This window comes from Leopardus geoffroyi, chromosome D3 (assembly GCF_018350155.1).
Source record: "Leopardus geoffroyi isolate Oge1 chromosome D3, O.geoffroyi_Oge1_pat1.0, whole genome shotgun sequence".
Classification (NCBI taxonomy): Eukaryota; Metazoa; Chordata; class Mammalia; order Carnivora; family Felidae; genus Leopardus; species Leopardus geoffroyi.
The window spans coordinates 44,439,155-44,457,178 of NC_059339.1; the positions used below are offsets into that span (position 1 = coordinate 44,439,155).

At 37.0% G+C, this 18,024-nt stretch overlaps 1 protein-coding gene across 1 annotated transcript in view; it reads left to right on the forward strand.

Moving 5' to 3' along the window:
- The window catches only part of MIB1 (MIB E3 ubiquitin protein ligase 1), a 124,756-nt gene that overhangs the window by 54,745 nt on the left and 51,987 nt on the right, over window positions 1–18,024 (forward strand). The window contains exons 11-12 of the mRNA XM_045457699.1: window positions 11,757–11,954; window positions 14,262–14,413. Of these exons, the coding sequence (XP_045313655.1) occupies window positions 11,757–11,954; window positions 14,262–14,413 (350 nt within the window). The remainder of the gene's footprint in view (window positions 1–11,756; window positions 11,955–14,261; window positions 14,414–18,024) is intronic.

An 18,024-nucleotide genomic window follows, 5' to 3' on the forward strand; every position in this document is an offset into this window, starting at 1 on the left:
TGAGAAACTAGAAGGTCACTGCACATGCCCAAGGAAAGGTGCAGGTTCAGAAAAGACCTTTTTACACCTTAGGCTATAAGCACAAAGAAAGCCTAAAACAATTAAAAACAAAACAGGAAAAAAAACCCCAGAAAACCCTGCAAAAGGGGAAGCATCTGATTTTAAGAGTTACCGTGTTATTAGAATCAAATGTCCAGATTTCAACAAAAAAAATCACAAGGCATGCAAAGAAATAGGAAAGTATGATCCATTTAAAGGAAGAAAAATAAGGCAACAGAAACTGCTTGCGATAAAACCAGATATAGGCTTACTAGGCAAAGACTCTAAAACAGTTATCTTAAAGATGCTCCAAGAACTAACTGAAGATGAGAAGAAAGTCAAGAAAATGATGTATGAACAAAATGGAAATAACAGTGAACACAAAGATAATCTAAAAAGAAATCAAGAAGAAATTCTAAAGTTGAAAAGTACGATAACTGAAGCGAAAAATTCATGGAGATATACAAATACAGATTTAACCAGACAGAAGAAAGACCCAGTGAACTGGAAGATAAGACAATGAAAATTATGGAGTCTGAGGAGTAGAAGGAAAAAAGATTGAAGAAAAAATGAACAGAGCCTTAGGGACCTGTGGGACACTATCAGGTGGACCATGATATGCACTGTGGGAGTTTGAGGAGAAGAGATTGGCGGGGGGGGGGGGGGGGAAGAGGAGCAGAGAGATTATTTGAAGAAACTGTGGCCCAAAACTTCCCAAATTTGATGAAAGACCTGATTACAAACATCCAAGAAGCACAGTGAATTCCAAGTAGGATGAACTCAAAGAGACCTATGCTGAGACACACACAATTATCATCAAACTTCAAGAGCCAAGGCCAAAGAATCTTGAAAGCAGCAACAGAGGTGACTTGTCACTTATAAGAAATCCTCATAAGATTTTCAGATTTCTCATCAGAAACTTTGGAGTCCAGAAGATAGTGGACTGATGTATTCAAGGTGCTAAAAAGAACACACACACACACACACACACACACACTCAACCAAAAATCCTGTGTCTGGTAAAACTCTCCTTCAAAAATGGCAGAGAAATTAAGACATTCCCTAAAACTGAGGGAGTTTATTACCACTATGCCTGCCTTGCAAGAAATCCCAAAAGGAGTCCTGCAGGGTGAAATGAGTTGTTTTAGGTAGTAACTTGAAGCCATAAGAAGAAATAAAATCACTATAAAGGTAAAATATGTAGGCATTTATAAAAGATAGCATTATTTTAACAATATATTGTCTATAATTCTTTCTTTTGTTTCCCACATGGTTTAAGAGACTAATACATGAAAAAAATTATTAGTCTAAAATCTAGTATTATTGTGATTTTGGTTTGTAAATCTACATTTTGTTTTCTGCATAAGTTAAGAACTGATGGATTTAAAAAAATTATATTTTTGGGCATACAATGTACAAAGTTGTAATTTTGTGGTGACAGTAACTGAAAGTGTTGTGAATGGAGCTGTTAATGAGTTTTTGTAGGTTATTGAAGTTAAGCCGGTATAAATTTGAAATTAGTATTATAACTTTAGGAAGTTAAATATAACCCCCATGGTGACTGAAGAAAATAGATATAGAATATACATGAAAGGAAATGAGAAGGGAATTAAAATGTTTCACTTCAAAATAACAATTAAATATAAAAGAGGACATTAATTTGGAAAATGAGGCAACAAAAGCTGTATGGTATCTAGAAAATATATAGGAAGATGACAACAGTAAGTTATTCCTTATCAATAATTACTTCAAATGTAGATGGATTAAAGTATAAAAGACAGAGACTGGCAGAATGGATTAAAAATGATGTAATATATTCTCTGTATAAGAGACTCAGTTTAGGTGCATAGATACATAAGTTTAAAGTGAAAGGATGGAGAAAGATATTAATGCAAATAGTAACCAAAAGAGAGCAGGAGTAGCTCCACTAATTTTAGACAGAATAGAATTTAAGTCATGAAGGTTATAAAAGACAGAGATGGGCATTATTTTTAAAAAGTTCAATACAGCAAGAAGATATGACAATTATAAATATTTATATACTTAATAATAGACCAAACAAATAGATGAAAAATATTGACAGAAGTGACGGGAGAAATAAACATTTTTACAATAGTACCTTGAGACTTCAGTATCCTACTCTCAGTAATGGATAGAACAACACAATAAAGCCAAATAGAGCTAATAGACATCTATGGAACACTCCACCTAGCAACAGCGTGCACATTCTTTTCAAGTGCACCTTGTATGTTCTTCAGGACAGACCATACGTTAAGTCGCATATTAAGGCTCAGTAGATTTAAAAAGGTAGATGTCTTACAGAGTATCTTCTCTGACCACAATGTGATGAAGTTTCAAATCAATAACAGAGGAAAAACTGGAAAATTCACAAATTTGTGGAAATTAAAATTAAGCAATGAATGGATCAAAGAAATTGCAAGGGAAATAAGACAATACTTAGAGATGAATGAAAACAAAAGCAGAACATAACTAAAACCTGTGAGATGTAGTGAAAGCAGTATGAAAGAGAAGTTTATAGCTATACATGGGTACATTTAAAAAATAGATCCGATAGGGGTGCCTGGGTGGCTCAGTCATTTAAGTGTCTGACTTTGGCTCAGGTCATGATCTTGCAGTTTGTGGGTTTGAGCCCCATGATGGGCTCTATGCTGACAGCTCAGAGCCTGGGGCCTGCTTCAGATTCTGTGTCTCCCCCTTTCTCTGCTCCTTCCCAACTAAGGCTTTGTCTCTCTCTCAAAAATAAATAAACAGTAAAAAAAATAAATAAATTCAGGGAGCCTGGGTAGTTCAGTCTGTTAAGTGTCCGACTCTTGATTTCAGCTCAGGTCATGATCTCAGGGTTGTGAGATTGAGCTCCACAGCGTGGAACCTGCTTGGGATACTCTTTCTGCCTCTCTCTTTCTGCTCCTCCCCTGCTTGTGTATGCACTCTTAAACATTAATAAATAAACAATAATAATAACAATAGTAAACAAAAATAAATAAACATTAAAAAAAGACTCTGAGTACTAAAATCAGAAATGAAAGTGGGGACATTACCATTTCTACAGAAATGGAAAGGTATATAAGTGAGTACTTTAAAGAGTTGTATGCCAACAAATGGGATAACCTAGATGCACTGGACAAATACCTAGAAACACAAAACCTGAGACTGAATCGTGAAGATACAGGAAATCTGAATAGACCTATAGCTAGTAAGAAGATTGAATCAGTAATTTAAAAAAATACCCTGACAAAGAAAAGCCCTGGAACTGATTGATTCACTGATGAACTCTACCAAACATTTAAAGAGCTAACACCAGTTGTTCTCAGATTTTTCAAAAATGTCAGAGGAGAGAACACTTCCTAACTCATTCTATGAAGCCTGCTTTACCCTGATGTCATAGCCAGACAAAGTTACTATAAGAAAACTACAAATCTGGCACAAAAACAGACACATAGACCAATGGAATAGAATAGAAACCCCAGAACTAGACTCACAAATGTATGGCCAACTCATCTTTGACAAAGCAGGAAAGAACATCCAACTGGAAAAAAGACAGCCTCTTTAACAAATGGTGCTGGGAGAACTGGACAGCAACATGCAGAAGGTTGAAACTAGACCACTTTCTCACACCATTCACAAAAATAAACTCAAAATGGATAAAGGACCTGAATGTGAGACAGGAAACCATCAAAACCTTAGAGGACAAAGCAGGAAAAGACCTCTCTGACCTCAGCCGTAGCAATCTCTTACTCGACACATCCCCAAAGGCAAGGGAATTAAAAGCAAAAGTGAATTACTGGGACCTTATGAAGATAAAAAGCTTCTGCACAGCAAAGGAAACAACCAACAAAACTAAAAGGCAACCAACGGAATGGGAAAAGATATTTGCAAATGACATATCGGACAAAGGGCTAGTATCCAAAATCTATAAAGAGCTCACCAAACTCCACACCCGAAAAACAAATAACCCAGTGAAGAAATGGGCAGAAAACATGAATAGACACTTCTCTAAAGAAGACATCCGGATGGCCAACAGGCACATGAAAAGATGTTCAATGTCGCTCCTCATCAGGGAAATACAAATCAAAACCACACTCAGATATCACCTCACGCCAGTCAGAGTGGCCAAAATGAACAAATCAGGAGACTATAGATGCTGGAGAGGATGTGGAGAAACGGGAACCCTCTTGCACTGTTGGTGGGAATGCAAATTGGTGCAGCCGCTCTGGAAAGCAGTGTGGAGGTTCCTCAGAAAATTAAAAATAGACCTACCCTATGACCCAGCAATAGCACTGCTAGGAATTTATCCAAGGGATACAGGAGTACTGATGCATAGGGGCACTTGTACCCCAATGTTCATAGCAGCACTCTCAACAATAGCCAAATTATGGAAAGAGCCTAAATGTCCATCAACTGATGAATGGATAAAGAAATTGTGGTTTATATACACAATGGAATACTACGTGGCATTGAGAAAAAATGAAATATGGCCTTTTGTAGCAACGTGGATGGAACTGGAGAGTGTGATGCTAAGTGAAATAAGCCATACAGAGAAAGACAGATACCATATGGTTTCACTCTTATGTGGATCCTGAGAAACTTAACAGAAACCCATGGGGGAGGGGAAGGAAAAAAAAAAAAAAAGAGGTTAGAGTGGGAGAGAGCCAAAGCATAAGAGACTGTTAAAAACTGAGAACAAACTGAGGGTTGATGGGGGGTGGGAGGGAGGGGAGGGTGGGTGATGGGTATTGAGGAGGGCACCTTTTGGGATGAGCACTGGGTGTTGTATGGAAACCAATTTGACAATAAATTTCATATATTAAAAAAACAAACACACAAACAAAAAACTACAAACCAATATCCCTTGTGAAGAATGATGTAAAGTTCCTCAACAAAATACTAACAAACCAAATTCAGCATATTAAAAGGATTATACACCATGACCAAGTGGGATTTATTCTTGGACTAAAGGAAGGTTTAGCATACAAAAATCGATCAGTGTGATAGCATCACATTAACAGAATGAAGGGAGAAAACCATGTGACCATCTCAATTGATGTAGAAGCATTTGATTAAATTCAATACCCTTTTATGATTAAAAAACCCCCAGCAAACTAGGAATAGAAGGAAACAACCTTGACATAATAAAAACCATATATGAAAAACTGAAAATTTGTCCTCTGGGATCAGGAAAAAGGTAAGGATACTCACTTTTCCACTCACATTCAACATGGTACTGGAAGTCCTAGCCAGAGTAATTAGGCATGAAAAAGAAATAAAAGGCATCGACCTTGGAAAGGAAGAAGTAAAATTATCTCTGCAGATTATGTGATCCTTTTATCTAGAAAACCCTAAAGTTCCACACAAAAAACTTTTAGAACTAATTAAGATATTCAGCAAAGTGTCAGGATACAAAGTCAATGTACAAAAGCTAGCTGTATTTCTGTACACTAACCATCAACAATCAGTAGGGGATATTAAGAAAACAACTCCATTTACAATAGCAACAAAAATAATTAGGAATTAATTTAACCAAAGAGGTGAAAGACTTGTACAATGAAAACTACAAAATACTGCTGAAAGAAATTATAGAAGACATATGCAAATAGAAACCTATTTCATGTTCATGGATTGGAAGAATTTATATAATGATGTCAGTACTGTCCAAACTAATCCACATGTTCAGTGCAAACCTTGTCAAAATATTAGTGATTTTTTTTTCCAGAAATGGAAAAATCCATTCTGTAGTTCAGTATGTCATCTCAAGATACCCTGAGATAGCCAAAACCATCTTGAAAAGGAATAAAAAATCTGGGAGACTCATTCTTCCTGATTTCAAAATTTACTGCAAAGGTACAATACTCAAAACAGTTTGGTACTGGCATAAAGACAGATCTATAACTCAGTGGAACAGAATAAAGAGTCCATTAATCCTTGTATACATGGTCAAATAATTTTTGACAAGGGCGCCAAGAGTATTCAGTGAGGAAAGGACAGTCTTTTCAATAGATGGTGCTGGGAAAACAGGATATCTATGTACAAAAGAATGAAGGTGGACCCTTACCTCAAATCATCTACAGAAATTAACTCAGTAGGTCAAACACCTAAATGCAAAAGCTAAAAGTATAAAACTCTTAGAAGAAAACATTAGGCAAAGTTCACGACACTGGATTTGGCAGTGATTTGTTGGCACATGCAGCAAAAGAAGAAATAGGCAAATTGGACTTCCATGAAAATTGAAAAATTCTGTGCACCAAAGGACACTATCAACCGTGAAAAGGCAACCTACAGAATATGGGAAAATACTGGCAAATTGTATGTCTGATAATGGGTCGATGTCCAGGATATGGAGAATACTTAAAACTTAACAACAATAACAAAACCTGATTCAAAACTGGGCAAAGGACTTGAATAGACATTTTCCAAATAATATATATGGATGGCTCATAAGCACCTGAAAAGATGCTAAACATCACAAATCATTAGGGAAATGTAAATCAAAACCATAATGAGATACCACCTCACAGCTAGCTAGTCAGATGGCTACTATAAAAAAAAAAAAAAAAAGAAAAGAAGAAAAAAAGCGAAACAGAAAATATGTGAGGATGTGGAGAAATTGGAACCCTTTTGGCAGATTGGTGAGGATGTAAAATTGTATGGCTGCTGTGGAAAACAATATGGTGATTTGTTAAAAATAGAATTACCATATGACCCAACAATTCCATCTCTGGGTATATACCCACAAGAATTGAAAGAACAGTGTTCATATCATTATTCAAAGTAGCTAAAAATTGGAAGCAACCTAAGTATTCTTGATTTATGAATGGCTAAACAAAATGTGGTATATACATACAATGGAGTATTATTTACTTAAAAAGAAAGGTAATTTTGCCTCATGCTACAACGTGGATGAACCTTGAGGACATGATGCTAAATGAAATAAGACAATTGCAAAATACAAATACTGTATGCTTCCATTTATGTGAAGTACCTGGACTAGTCAAAAATCATAGAGACAGAAAGTAGAATAATGGTTTCCAGGGGTTGGGAAGAGGGACAATGGAGAATTATTGTGTAAAAGGTATAGTTTTAGTTTTACAAGATGAGTTCTGGAGATGGATGGTGATGATGGGTGCATAGCAATATGAATATGTTTAATATCACTGAATTTTACACTTAGAGATGGTTAAGATGATAAATTTTGTTATTTGTATTTTACAGTAAAAAAAATCAATTAAAAAACATGATTGTAGGGGCACCTGTGTGGCTCAGTTGGTTAAGCATCTGACTCTTGGTTTCAGCTTAGGTCATGCTCTCACGGTTTGTGGGTTCAAGCCCCACATTGGTCTCTGCACTGACAGTACAAAACCTGCTTAGGATTCTTTCTCTCTTTGCCCATCCCCTGCTCATGCTTGCTCTCTCTCGAAATGAATAAATGAACTTTAAAAAAAGAAAAAAACCATGATTGTAGGGATTCCTTGGTGGGTCAGTCAATTAAGTGTCCAACTCTTGATTTTGGCTCAGGTCATGATCTCATGTTTGTGAGATTAAGCCCCGCATCAGGCTCCATGCTGAGCTTGGAGCCTGCTTAGGATCTCTCTCTTACGCCCTCTCCCCTTCTCCTCCACCACTGCCACTCTCGCTCTGCCCCTACCCCTCACGTGTGCACATGCTCTGTCTCTTGAAAAAAATAAAACCAAAAAACCCATGATTGTAATTAAGGCATATTAAAGATTCAACTCTGTACCCATTTTGGTTCTTACTAGCTAGTAGGTACTGTGGTGCATCCTACACCACAGGGGATAAAGATGACAAAGATACAGTTATAGCCCAAAAGAAACTCACAGTCAAATAAGAATAATGTACTTGGAGGGGTTCCTAAGTGGTTCAGTTGGTTAAGCACCAACTCTTGGTTTCTGCTCAGATCATGATCTCATGGTTCAAGCCCTGCATCAGGCTCTACGCTGGCAGCACAGAGCCCTCTTGGGATTCTCTCTCTCTCTCTCTCTCTCTCTCTCTCTCTGTTCCTCCCCTGCTTGCACTCTCACTCTCTCTCAAAAATAAAAATAAACATTTTAAAAATGATGTACTTGAAAACAAATAATTATACTACAGAGTGATAATAAGATTTTGTGAGAGGGGATGTTTCATAGGGGAGGGAGAGGTTGTCTGAGCTGAACTGTAAAGGGTATCTGTTCTCAAGCCAACAAGGTGAGGAATCAACGCATTGATATCTGGGGTGAAGTATATGAACATAGGGGGTCAAATAAGTTGGTAAGTTAGAGTTTTATATGTGAGGCAATGATGGCAGCAGATGAATATGATATGGTCCACAGAAATAGGTTTTAAAAGAGGTTTGTTATTTATATAGTATGGTTACATTAGAGTTTTAAACATAGATGTTATACTTTACAGAGGGAATTTGTGTGTGTGTGTGAGAGAGAGCGAGCGAGCGAGAGAGAAAGAGAGAGGGAGCGAGAGAGCGCGCAGAATAGATTGGGGTAAAATAAAGTGGAGGCAGGGTAAGCTGTGGCAATAAGTTAGGTGACTGAGAATCAAGACCTAAATTAATTTGTGGTAGGACTGGAGAAGAGAGAAGAGATCTGAATGTAAATTGAAGAGTAATAAGCATAGAATTTTGTGTTTGTATATTTTGTGTCTCAGGGAGAGGAAGTAGGTGAGCATAACTTACACATACTGATTTTGTTGACCATATGGTTTGTGGTTCTGTCAGCTAACCTAGGGAATGAGAGCAGATTTTGCAAAGTTCAGAGGAAAGAGGGGGATAAGAGGGTAGAAAGACCCAAGATCAGGTTTAATTTGAGGCCCCTGCACAGATCCTTTCAGGTAGCCTTATTGAGATCAGCTGTGATCCTGTCCCTCAACATCTCATTTGGTACCAGGATGGGAGACATAATAATGAGCTTCTATTAGGTGTATTTGGATACTACAAATGGATTCAGAAGAAAGCAACAAAACCTATTCAAGTTTTTATGCAGCTGAGGTTTTTTATTTTGAAGAAAAACAAAGTAATTGTTTTCTACTGTATATATTTTCCAGAATCTTGAAGTTTCTCTTATGTATATATCCTTTTGACATATAAGAGTTTTTAATTTTTTAGTGTTTTTTTTTTCATGTAAATAAATTGTTGACAGGACCTGCATAACAGTGTTTCAGTAACAGCTTTCTAACAATCATAAACATATGGTACATTTCATAAATAGTTCCTGTTTTTATTTGGCGAGTGTTAGTGGATTGATGTTATTTTTAACAGAAGGAGAACCACTTAGATTGCCTTAAAAATTATAACAAAAAATAAATCTAAACAAATTACAGGGAAGGAAGAGCTTAAATCTAAGATTCTGAAACATAATGCTACTAGAGAGGTTTCATCTCTTTGTCTCTCTGTCTCACACACACACACACACAAATCTAGAATTTTCTTTTGTAAAAAGCTGATTTCTCTGAGTTGCTTAAATATAATGCTCAGAGATACATGAGTTGAATCAAATCTTTCACGTGGTAGCGTGCTAGTTCCTTTATGCTCAAGGTTGACAGGTAACAACTAGTTTGGCTTAGTTGGCATATTAGTAAGGTAGAAGTACTGCTGAGTTACAGTTTCCTACCTTTGCAAGGGAGGTTGTCAAATTGTTGTGAACCCCTATATTAGCGGTTTTACTTTTAATATCTGTCTGAGAATATTCTAAGGCTAAAAACTATTTTGAATTCAGTAACTGTTTTGAACTGTTGTTTTGTTTTTTTGTTTCTTTTTTAAAATTTTTATTTTTTTAAAAATTTTTTTTTTTAACTTTTATTTATTTTTGAGACAGAGAGAGACAGAGCATGAACGGGGGAAGGTCAGAAAGAGGGAGACACAGAATCTGAAACAGGCTCCAGGCTCTGAGCTGTCAGCACAGAGCCCGACGTGGGGCTCGAACTCACGGACTGAGAGATCATGACCTGAGCCGAAGTCAGCCGCCCAACTGACTGAGCCACCCAGGCGCCCCTATTGTTTTGTTTTTAATTTAAATCTGTGAAAAGTAGTTCAAATAATGCTGAGTACCATATGGATTTTCAAACCACTTGCTAAAACTGGACTCCATGAGAGGGAAGGACTGTGGGTTGGGAATCATTGCTCTGGAGAAAGTCTCAGAGTGTGCTTACTTCTGAGTCAGAATTTGAGATGTCTGAAATAAAGATAGTATCCTTATAATACATATCTCCATCTGGATCAAGCAAAGTGATGGGACTTCTTTTTTAGTGTAGACTATGTATATTATCTTCATGGTACAGTATGGACATTTTTTTCCTCTTTAAAAAGTTGTTTCTTATATTTGAAAAAAAATTAAGTAATTGGGTCTTTCTCTGCCTCTCATCTCCAGAAATATGCCTGTTATAAAAGGTAAGACTTTAGGGGTACCTGGGTGGCTCAGTCAGTTAAGCATCAACTCTTGATTTTGGCTCAGGTCATGATCTCGCCATTCATGAGATTGGGCCCCACATGGGACTCTGTGCTGATTTAGCAGAGCTTGCTTGGGGTTCTCTCCCTCCTTCTCTCTCTCTGCCCCTACCCTGCTTGTGCATACCTCCCCACCTCATCCCCGCCAAATAAATGAACTTAAAAAAAGGTAAGCCATACCTCCTGGATTTTTCTGAAATAATTTTGGGTTTTGGATATATCAAGTTATGCTGATTTGTGTGTCATTTTTTTATCTTTTCAGGTAGTACTTAAATTTTTTCTGTTCTTGAATATACAGAAGAATGTATCCTCCCTAGCCAGAGATAACCAATGTTAATATATTGATATATTTCTCTCAAAGTTAATTGAGATCTCAATTTGGCATCCTGTCTTTTTTAAATTGCTCAACTAATATTTATATAATTTTTATGTCATTAAAAAGCCTTTGGGGGCGCCTGGGTGGCGCAGTCGGTTAAGCGTCCGACTTCAGCCAGGTCACGATCTCGCAGCCCGTGAGTTCGAGCCCCGCGTCAGGCTCTGGGCTGATGGCTCAGAGCCTGGAGCCTGTTTCCGATTCTGTGTCTCCCTCTCTCTCTGCCCCTCCCCCGTTCATGCTCTGTCTCTCTCTGTCCCAAAAATAAATAAACGTTGAAAAAAAAAAAAAATTAAAAAAAAAAAAAAAGCCTTTGTAGGGGCGCCTGGGTGGCGCAGTCAGTTAAGCGTCCGACTTCAGCCAGGTCACGATCTTGTGGTCCGTGAGTTCGAGCCCTGCGTCGGGCTCTGGGCTGATGGCTCAGAGCCTGGAGCCTGTTTCCGATTCTGTGTCTCCCTCTCTCTCTGCCCCTCCCCCGTTCATGCTCTGTCTCTCTCTGTCCCCAAAAAAATAAATAAACGTTGAAAAAAAAAATTAAAAAAAAAAAAGCTTTGTAAAATTTTTTGAATGGAAAAAACGTTTATAAATGGTTGTCTCATCATTTAACATTTTCCTAATGTTGGCGTACCATCATCACTGTTAACTTCTGATAAAAGTATTGGTCCACTATATATGTGAAATAGTGTATTGATCCAGGTTCATCATTTCTGTTTGGAGTTAATCACTGTTCAAGTGACTTGCTAGTTATTTTGTTGGCTCTGTTCTTTGTAACCTTTTCTCACATTAATCTGGTTCTTGATGAATTATTATAGCTTCAGGTATTATTTTTATTTCTAAAATAATTCACTCACTAATTCAGATTTCAATGATGATGTTTAGGATAAAGATGGAGATCGAGCTGTTCACCACGCAGCTTTTGGAGATGAAGGTGCTGTTATAGAAGTACTGCACCGGGGCAGTGCTGATTTGAATGCTCGCAACAAGCGCCGACAGACACCACTTCATATTGCTGTTAATAAGGGCCATCTTCAGGTTGTGAAGACTTTATTGGACTTCGGCTGTCATCCTAGTCTCCAGGTAAAGTCTTTCATGAAGAATATTCTGCAGGCATTGCTAGGATTCTGTTAAAGCGAAGTACTAAGTTCTCTGGTAAGCATTCCTTTGTTACCAGTTCATTGTTCGGTCATAGGAAATGATCCCAAAGGCATAGAATATGATAAAATTGGCAGCTATTCCTTCTTAGAAAAGCCTTTTTAAAGAAAGTGTCAGTAGATTAATTTTATATTGGAAGGTGAGGATGGGGACTTCTTGCAAATATATCAGCTTATGAATTGATTTAATTTTATTGATCATAACGATGAGCTTCTGCAGCTTAAGGAAGTGTAATAGGCTACATTTCATGATGCTTTATAACTATCTGAATTATTTTAATTGTAGCTTAATTTATCTTAGAGTCTTAGTCTAGTCATTAGTTCAGGAAGATTTTCTGTTTTGGAAAATATACAGGGTTTTAGGGTTAATTTACAGTAGGACCTAATTTTTGAGGCAAGAATCACCTAAGAGATGATTCCTTCCACAGTTTTAGCAACCAGATGGGTTAGATTGGATAAGTGTCAGAGAAGTAATGAAGAGGAAAAACAGGAGTAATGGGACTGGAAGTTTGAGAACTGAAAGAATTGGAGATTTTGTTCAGCTAGATGGTTATCAGAGACTGATATATCTGAGGCACAGCGTTTTGGAACTGACAGGGTTTGGAACTTAGACCCTCTAAGTGGATGGCAGAATTGGAGGATGGAGGAAGTAGAGCGTGTTAATCTGTTGAAGGAGAGATAATTTATACCTATTGATTTTATTTGGTCTGAAATGGGAGGCAAAGTCATCTGTTGAGAGTGAATGGCCAGTAGTAGGTATAGAAAAGGTAATTGAGAAGAGTGATAGAGTATTTGGAATAGCTACTGTGGGGACCAGAAGGTATGACATAGCAGGGCCTGTAGAAGCTTATTCCAACCATGTGAAGAGCCTAGCTGAAGTTGAAGACTATGAATTTTTAGTGCCACTGCATAGGAGGACAGAAAGTAGACGGTTGGATTGAACTTGGGTTAGGAATCTGTTATGAGGGTACATGAGTATATGTCTGGGATTGGCCAACTTTTTCTATAAAGGGCCAGATGATAATTTAGGCTTTCATATAGTTTCTATAATGACTATCCAGTGCTCCAATTATAGCGTGAAAGCAGCCATTGATAATACATAAATGACTGTGTGTGGCCGTGTTCCAATAAAACTATTGACAAAAACAGGTGGCAGGCTGGATGTAGCAACCGTGGTGCATGCCATAGGTATGACTTAACATTTATGGAACTATGAGATGAATGCGGTCTAAATTACCCATTTATGCAGATAACTGAAAATGAATAATAACTTACTGCTAAGTAAGTTGATTAATGAAAAAAGTAGTCAGCTTGAAAAAAAGAGGAAGACTGAGACTGCTAAATTTTCTTTTACATTTGTTTCTATTTTGATTAACTAACTGCTTTTCTGCCCCTTGCAAACATTTAGATTAATGATTTTCACCCATGACTACACAATATATACAGCTGGGGAGCTCTGAAAAACTACTAATGCTTGGGTCTCACTCCTAGAAATTCTGGTTTAGTTGGTCTGGAGAACAGCCTGGTATCTTTTTAAGAGCTCCCCTATAGATTCTAAATGTGCAGCCAAGGTCGAGAACCACTGATTTTTAATTCATTTCTATAGGGCCCCAAGACTGGTGTAAGTTTGTTTTGAAATTTCAGGCATAACAATTACTGGTAGGAATGGGTATAGCCGGCTATTTTATTTTTTTAAAAATTTTTTTTTTTTTCAACGTTTATTTATTTTTGGGACAGAGAGAGACACAGCATGAACGGGGGAAGGGCAGAGAGAGAGGGAGACACAGAATTGGAAACAGGCTCCAGGCTCTGAGCCATCAGCCCAGAGCCCGACGCGGGGCTCGAACTCACGGACCGCGAGATCGTGACCTGGCTAAAGTCGGACGCTCAACCGACTGTGCCACCCAGGCGCCCCTAGCCGGCTATTTTAAACTAAGGAATTTTGAGGGCAGCTTTTCACCTCATTACTTTTTATAATTAGCTGAATCATACTTGAACGTGATTATTTTTCCTTTTCTTTGGTAGGCTACGTGTTCATTGTGTTTAGATTGAGTACGAATTTATTTAATATAATGAGGCTAATATCTCTTGCCCTCATCTTAAAATTTAACATAGGATGTTTTGTTGATGGTTTTTGGATATGGCTTCTGTTTAGTAGTTCAGTATATATATTAGTATTACATATGATGTTTGGTTCAAGAACTAATGAAAGTCTCTTTAAATTAAAAAAAAGGATTCTGAAGGTGATACCCCTCTTCATGATGCAATAAGTAAGAAACGTGATGACATCCTGGCAGTTCTTCTAGAAGCTGGAGCAGATGTTACCATTACAAACAATAATGGATTTAATGCTCTGCACCATGCAGCACTAAGAGGAAATCCCAGGTAAAAGATCTCACTTTTTTCTCTAGCAGTTTAAAAATATTTTCCTAGTGCTAGTTCTCTTTTTCTGATACTGATGAGGAAATAATGACTTATTTTAGTATTTTATAAATCATTTTAAGGTCTGTAGAAATTATGTCTTCACTATTAATTTTATATTATATTTTGGTTGTTAAACTAATGCAAGGACTGCCTGGGTGGCTCAAGCATTAAGCATCTGACTTTGGCTCAGATCATGATCTCACAGTTGGTGAGTTTGAGTCCCATATCGGGTGAGCTCGAGCCCTGCTTCAGGTAAAAACAGGAGGCCTGGGTGAGCCCTGCTTCTCTCTCTCTCTCACTCTCTCTCGCTCTCTCTCGCTCTCTCGCTCTCTCTCGCTCTCCCCCTCTTCCCCTCCCTCTTCCTCCCCCCACTCCTCCCTTCCACCCCTTGGGGGATTCTCTCTCTCTCTCTCTCTGCCCCTTGCTCACTTGCACCCCCCCTTCTAAAAACAAACAAACAGAAATTAATACAAATATTATGAAATGATTACTGAAATATATATTAAGTATGGATATAAAGTATCAAGAATACTTATATCTAAAGATTTAATTAAAATGCATTCCATCTTGAGAGTTATGTCTCTTTAAGATCATTCTCGGGGCACCTGGGTGGCACAGTCGGTTAAGCGTCCGGCTTCAGCCAGATCACGATCTCGCGGTCCGTGAGTTCGAGCCCCGCGTCAGGCTCTGGGCTGATGGCTCGGAGCCTGGAGCCTGTTTCTGATTCTGTGTCTCCCTCTTTCTCTGCCCCTCCCCCGTTCATGCTCTGTCTCTCTCTGTCCCAAAAATGAATAAACGTTGAAAAAAAAAAAAATTAAAAAAAAAAAAAAAAAGATCGTTCTCAATGTGTCCTCTCATCTCCTTTTATCCATTTGCATGATTATTTTTAACATGTGGCTAGATAACTGTTAAGTACCTAACTCCATATTAATAACATAAATATATATGCTTCTGGTGAGGATATTCCCAGCTGTTGTAACAATAGTGATGGGCAGTCTGCCAAAAAAAAGTATTTGGTGGTTATAGTTTGAAAAAAAACTTCTGGGAAGTCACAGAACTCATGAAGGATCTGCACTGTCTCACAGAATAGGAAAAAGCTTAGTTTTGCTTAATCTAGAGCTTTCTATGAATAAATTTTGAGGAACATCTTAACCACGAGAAGCATTTTAGAAAATTTGGTATTAGAGGTCTTCTGTTTATAGTTGAATTAATCCTGCATTTCTTGACTGAGGGAGCTGTTCACTTTCAAGTTTATTTTGACACTTTAATCTATCCTAAATTCTTTTTTAAAATTGAGATATAATGGACATATAACATTTTTAGTTTCAGTTGTACAACATAATAGTTTGAAATCTGTATATATTATGAAATGATTATCACAATAAGTCTGGTTAAGATCCTTCACCACATGTGGTTACAAATGTTTTTTCCTGTGATAAGAACTTTTAAGATTTACTCACTTAGCAACTTTGAAATACACAATACAGTATTACTAACTATATTACATCCCCATGAATTCTTATCCTTTGGTTCCATATGGTATTTTTATATTGTGTTTCCTTCTAGTTTTTGTTATTTTTTGGCTTCTTAGAATCACCACTAGAGGGTGAGCACAGAGAACAAGAGGATTTTATTGCTATTGCCTGTTGGTACTCTTAACGAGGGGTATATAATGTAGGATGAAGCAAATGACCATATTTTATATTATGTTTTGATTTTTCAAATTACGAATATTTGAACACTTTGTACTTTGGCATTGTGAAGGAGACAAAATGGTATGTTCCCTGCCTTTTAAATAGAAGATGATGATGATAGTACTTACCATAGGCAAGGCCTCCACTAAGTGGTTTACATGCATTATCTCCTTTAATCCTTTCAACAGCTTTTTGAGGCAGGTGTTAATATCTTCTCTTTGTAGATAAAGAATATGAAGCTTATAAAGAGATGAAATTATTTATTCAAGATATAGTGACTAGTGGAGTAGCTAGAAGTTGAGCAAGAATCTGACTTAAGAATTATAGGTCTTACCCACCTTATGTTACTTTTTCTGTATTATGGTCTGTATATGAGGCAAGACTGAAACACATGGACAGAGAATGATTTAACTAAGAATGTATTAATACATCGCCCCCCTTCCTGCCTCTTTGCTTAGGGTTGTCATTGACTACACTGTCACTAATTTCTCAACTTCAGTTCTCAAATTCCATTTATTGTACCCAGCTTTCCAATCTATTCCATTCTTCCTATTCCCATTTTTTCTGATCTAATTAAGTACTCACCACTTTTACTTAAACTATTACAATATCTTTCTAATTGTTTTCTCTGATTTCAGTCTTATCTCTGATTGAACTTTTATCTAATTGCCAACTTACCATTCTAAAGACATAATGGCTCCCCTTCCCTGTTCCCAAATCTTCATTTGTTTCCTATTGTACATAGAATAAAATTTATACACCTTGAACTTTGCCTTCACACTCATTTGTGATGTGTCCTAAGCCTGTCTTTCTAACTTCATCTCCCACTAAATCCCCCTTTCCACCTTGCCCTTCAGCTACATTATGCTTTGCCCTTTTTCTAAAATATTTTGTCTACTTTCCTCATTTATTTAAGCGTTTCCCTTAGTGAGAGTGCCCTTATCCTTTGTCTTGATCTTAAGCATCTTTTCCTTCAGAGCTCCTAGATCACATCATTGAAATTATTTTCTATTTGCCCTACACACTAACTTATTCTTTGTTCTTATTTTATTTCACTTTATGTCTATTAGTGTGGCATTTCTGTGTTTCTGTTAAAATTGTGAGCACCCCTATTCATCTGTGTATCTCCCACAGTGCTTTGACTATGATAGGGACTTAATAAATGTTAGTCTTAATTTGACAATCATGACAGTGCTAGATATCACAAGATGTTAATATGATTAGTTACAGATTCTGTAGAGAAACTGTTAGAGGTCAAACAGAGCAATTATTTCAGATTAAAATGGTTGAAAAGAGATTTTATTGAGGATATTTAGGTTATATTAAATCATAAAGTTTTTTTTATATATATAACTTATTGTCAAATTGGTTTCCATACAACACCCAGGCTCATCCCAATAGGTTAAATCATAAAGTTTAAGATAAACTGAAAATTGAAGTGTTTAGGAAATGAGGGACTTTTAAGTATTTTGAATTATTTCACTCTACTGGGGGTAGGGTAGTATATTTAATAGTGCTAATAAGCCTATACGAAAAAGAGAGAGTATCCTACTTAACATTTCTTCAATTCTTGTATAAATTTTGAGAGTTCCCCTGAAAATTTGTATAGTGACTCTTCCAACCAAATGATTGGTGTCAGGTGACATTTAAAAAAAGGGAAAAAAGCTATTGTTATTCTGCAGTAAAGTGATGCTTTAGTTAAAACTACGTGACTTTTTAAATTCTTATTTCTTCAAGATATTTCATGCAGTTGTGACTCTAGATTGCCAGATAAAGAGTATGATTCCTTTTTTTTTTTAAGGAGGGGTCGCAGGGAGTGGGAGATGGAGAGAGAGAATCTTAAGCAGGCTCCATGCCTAACACAGAACCCCACATGGG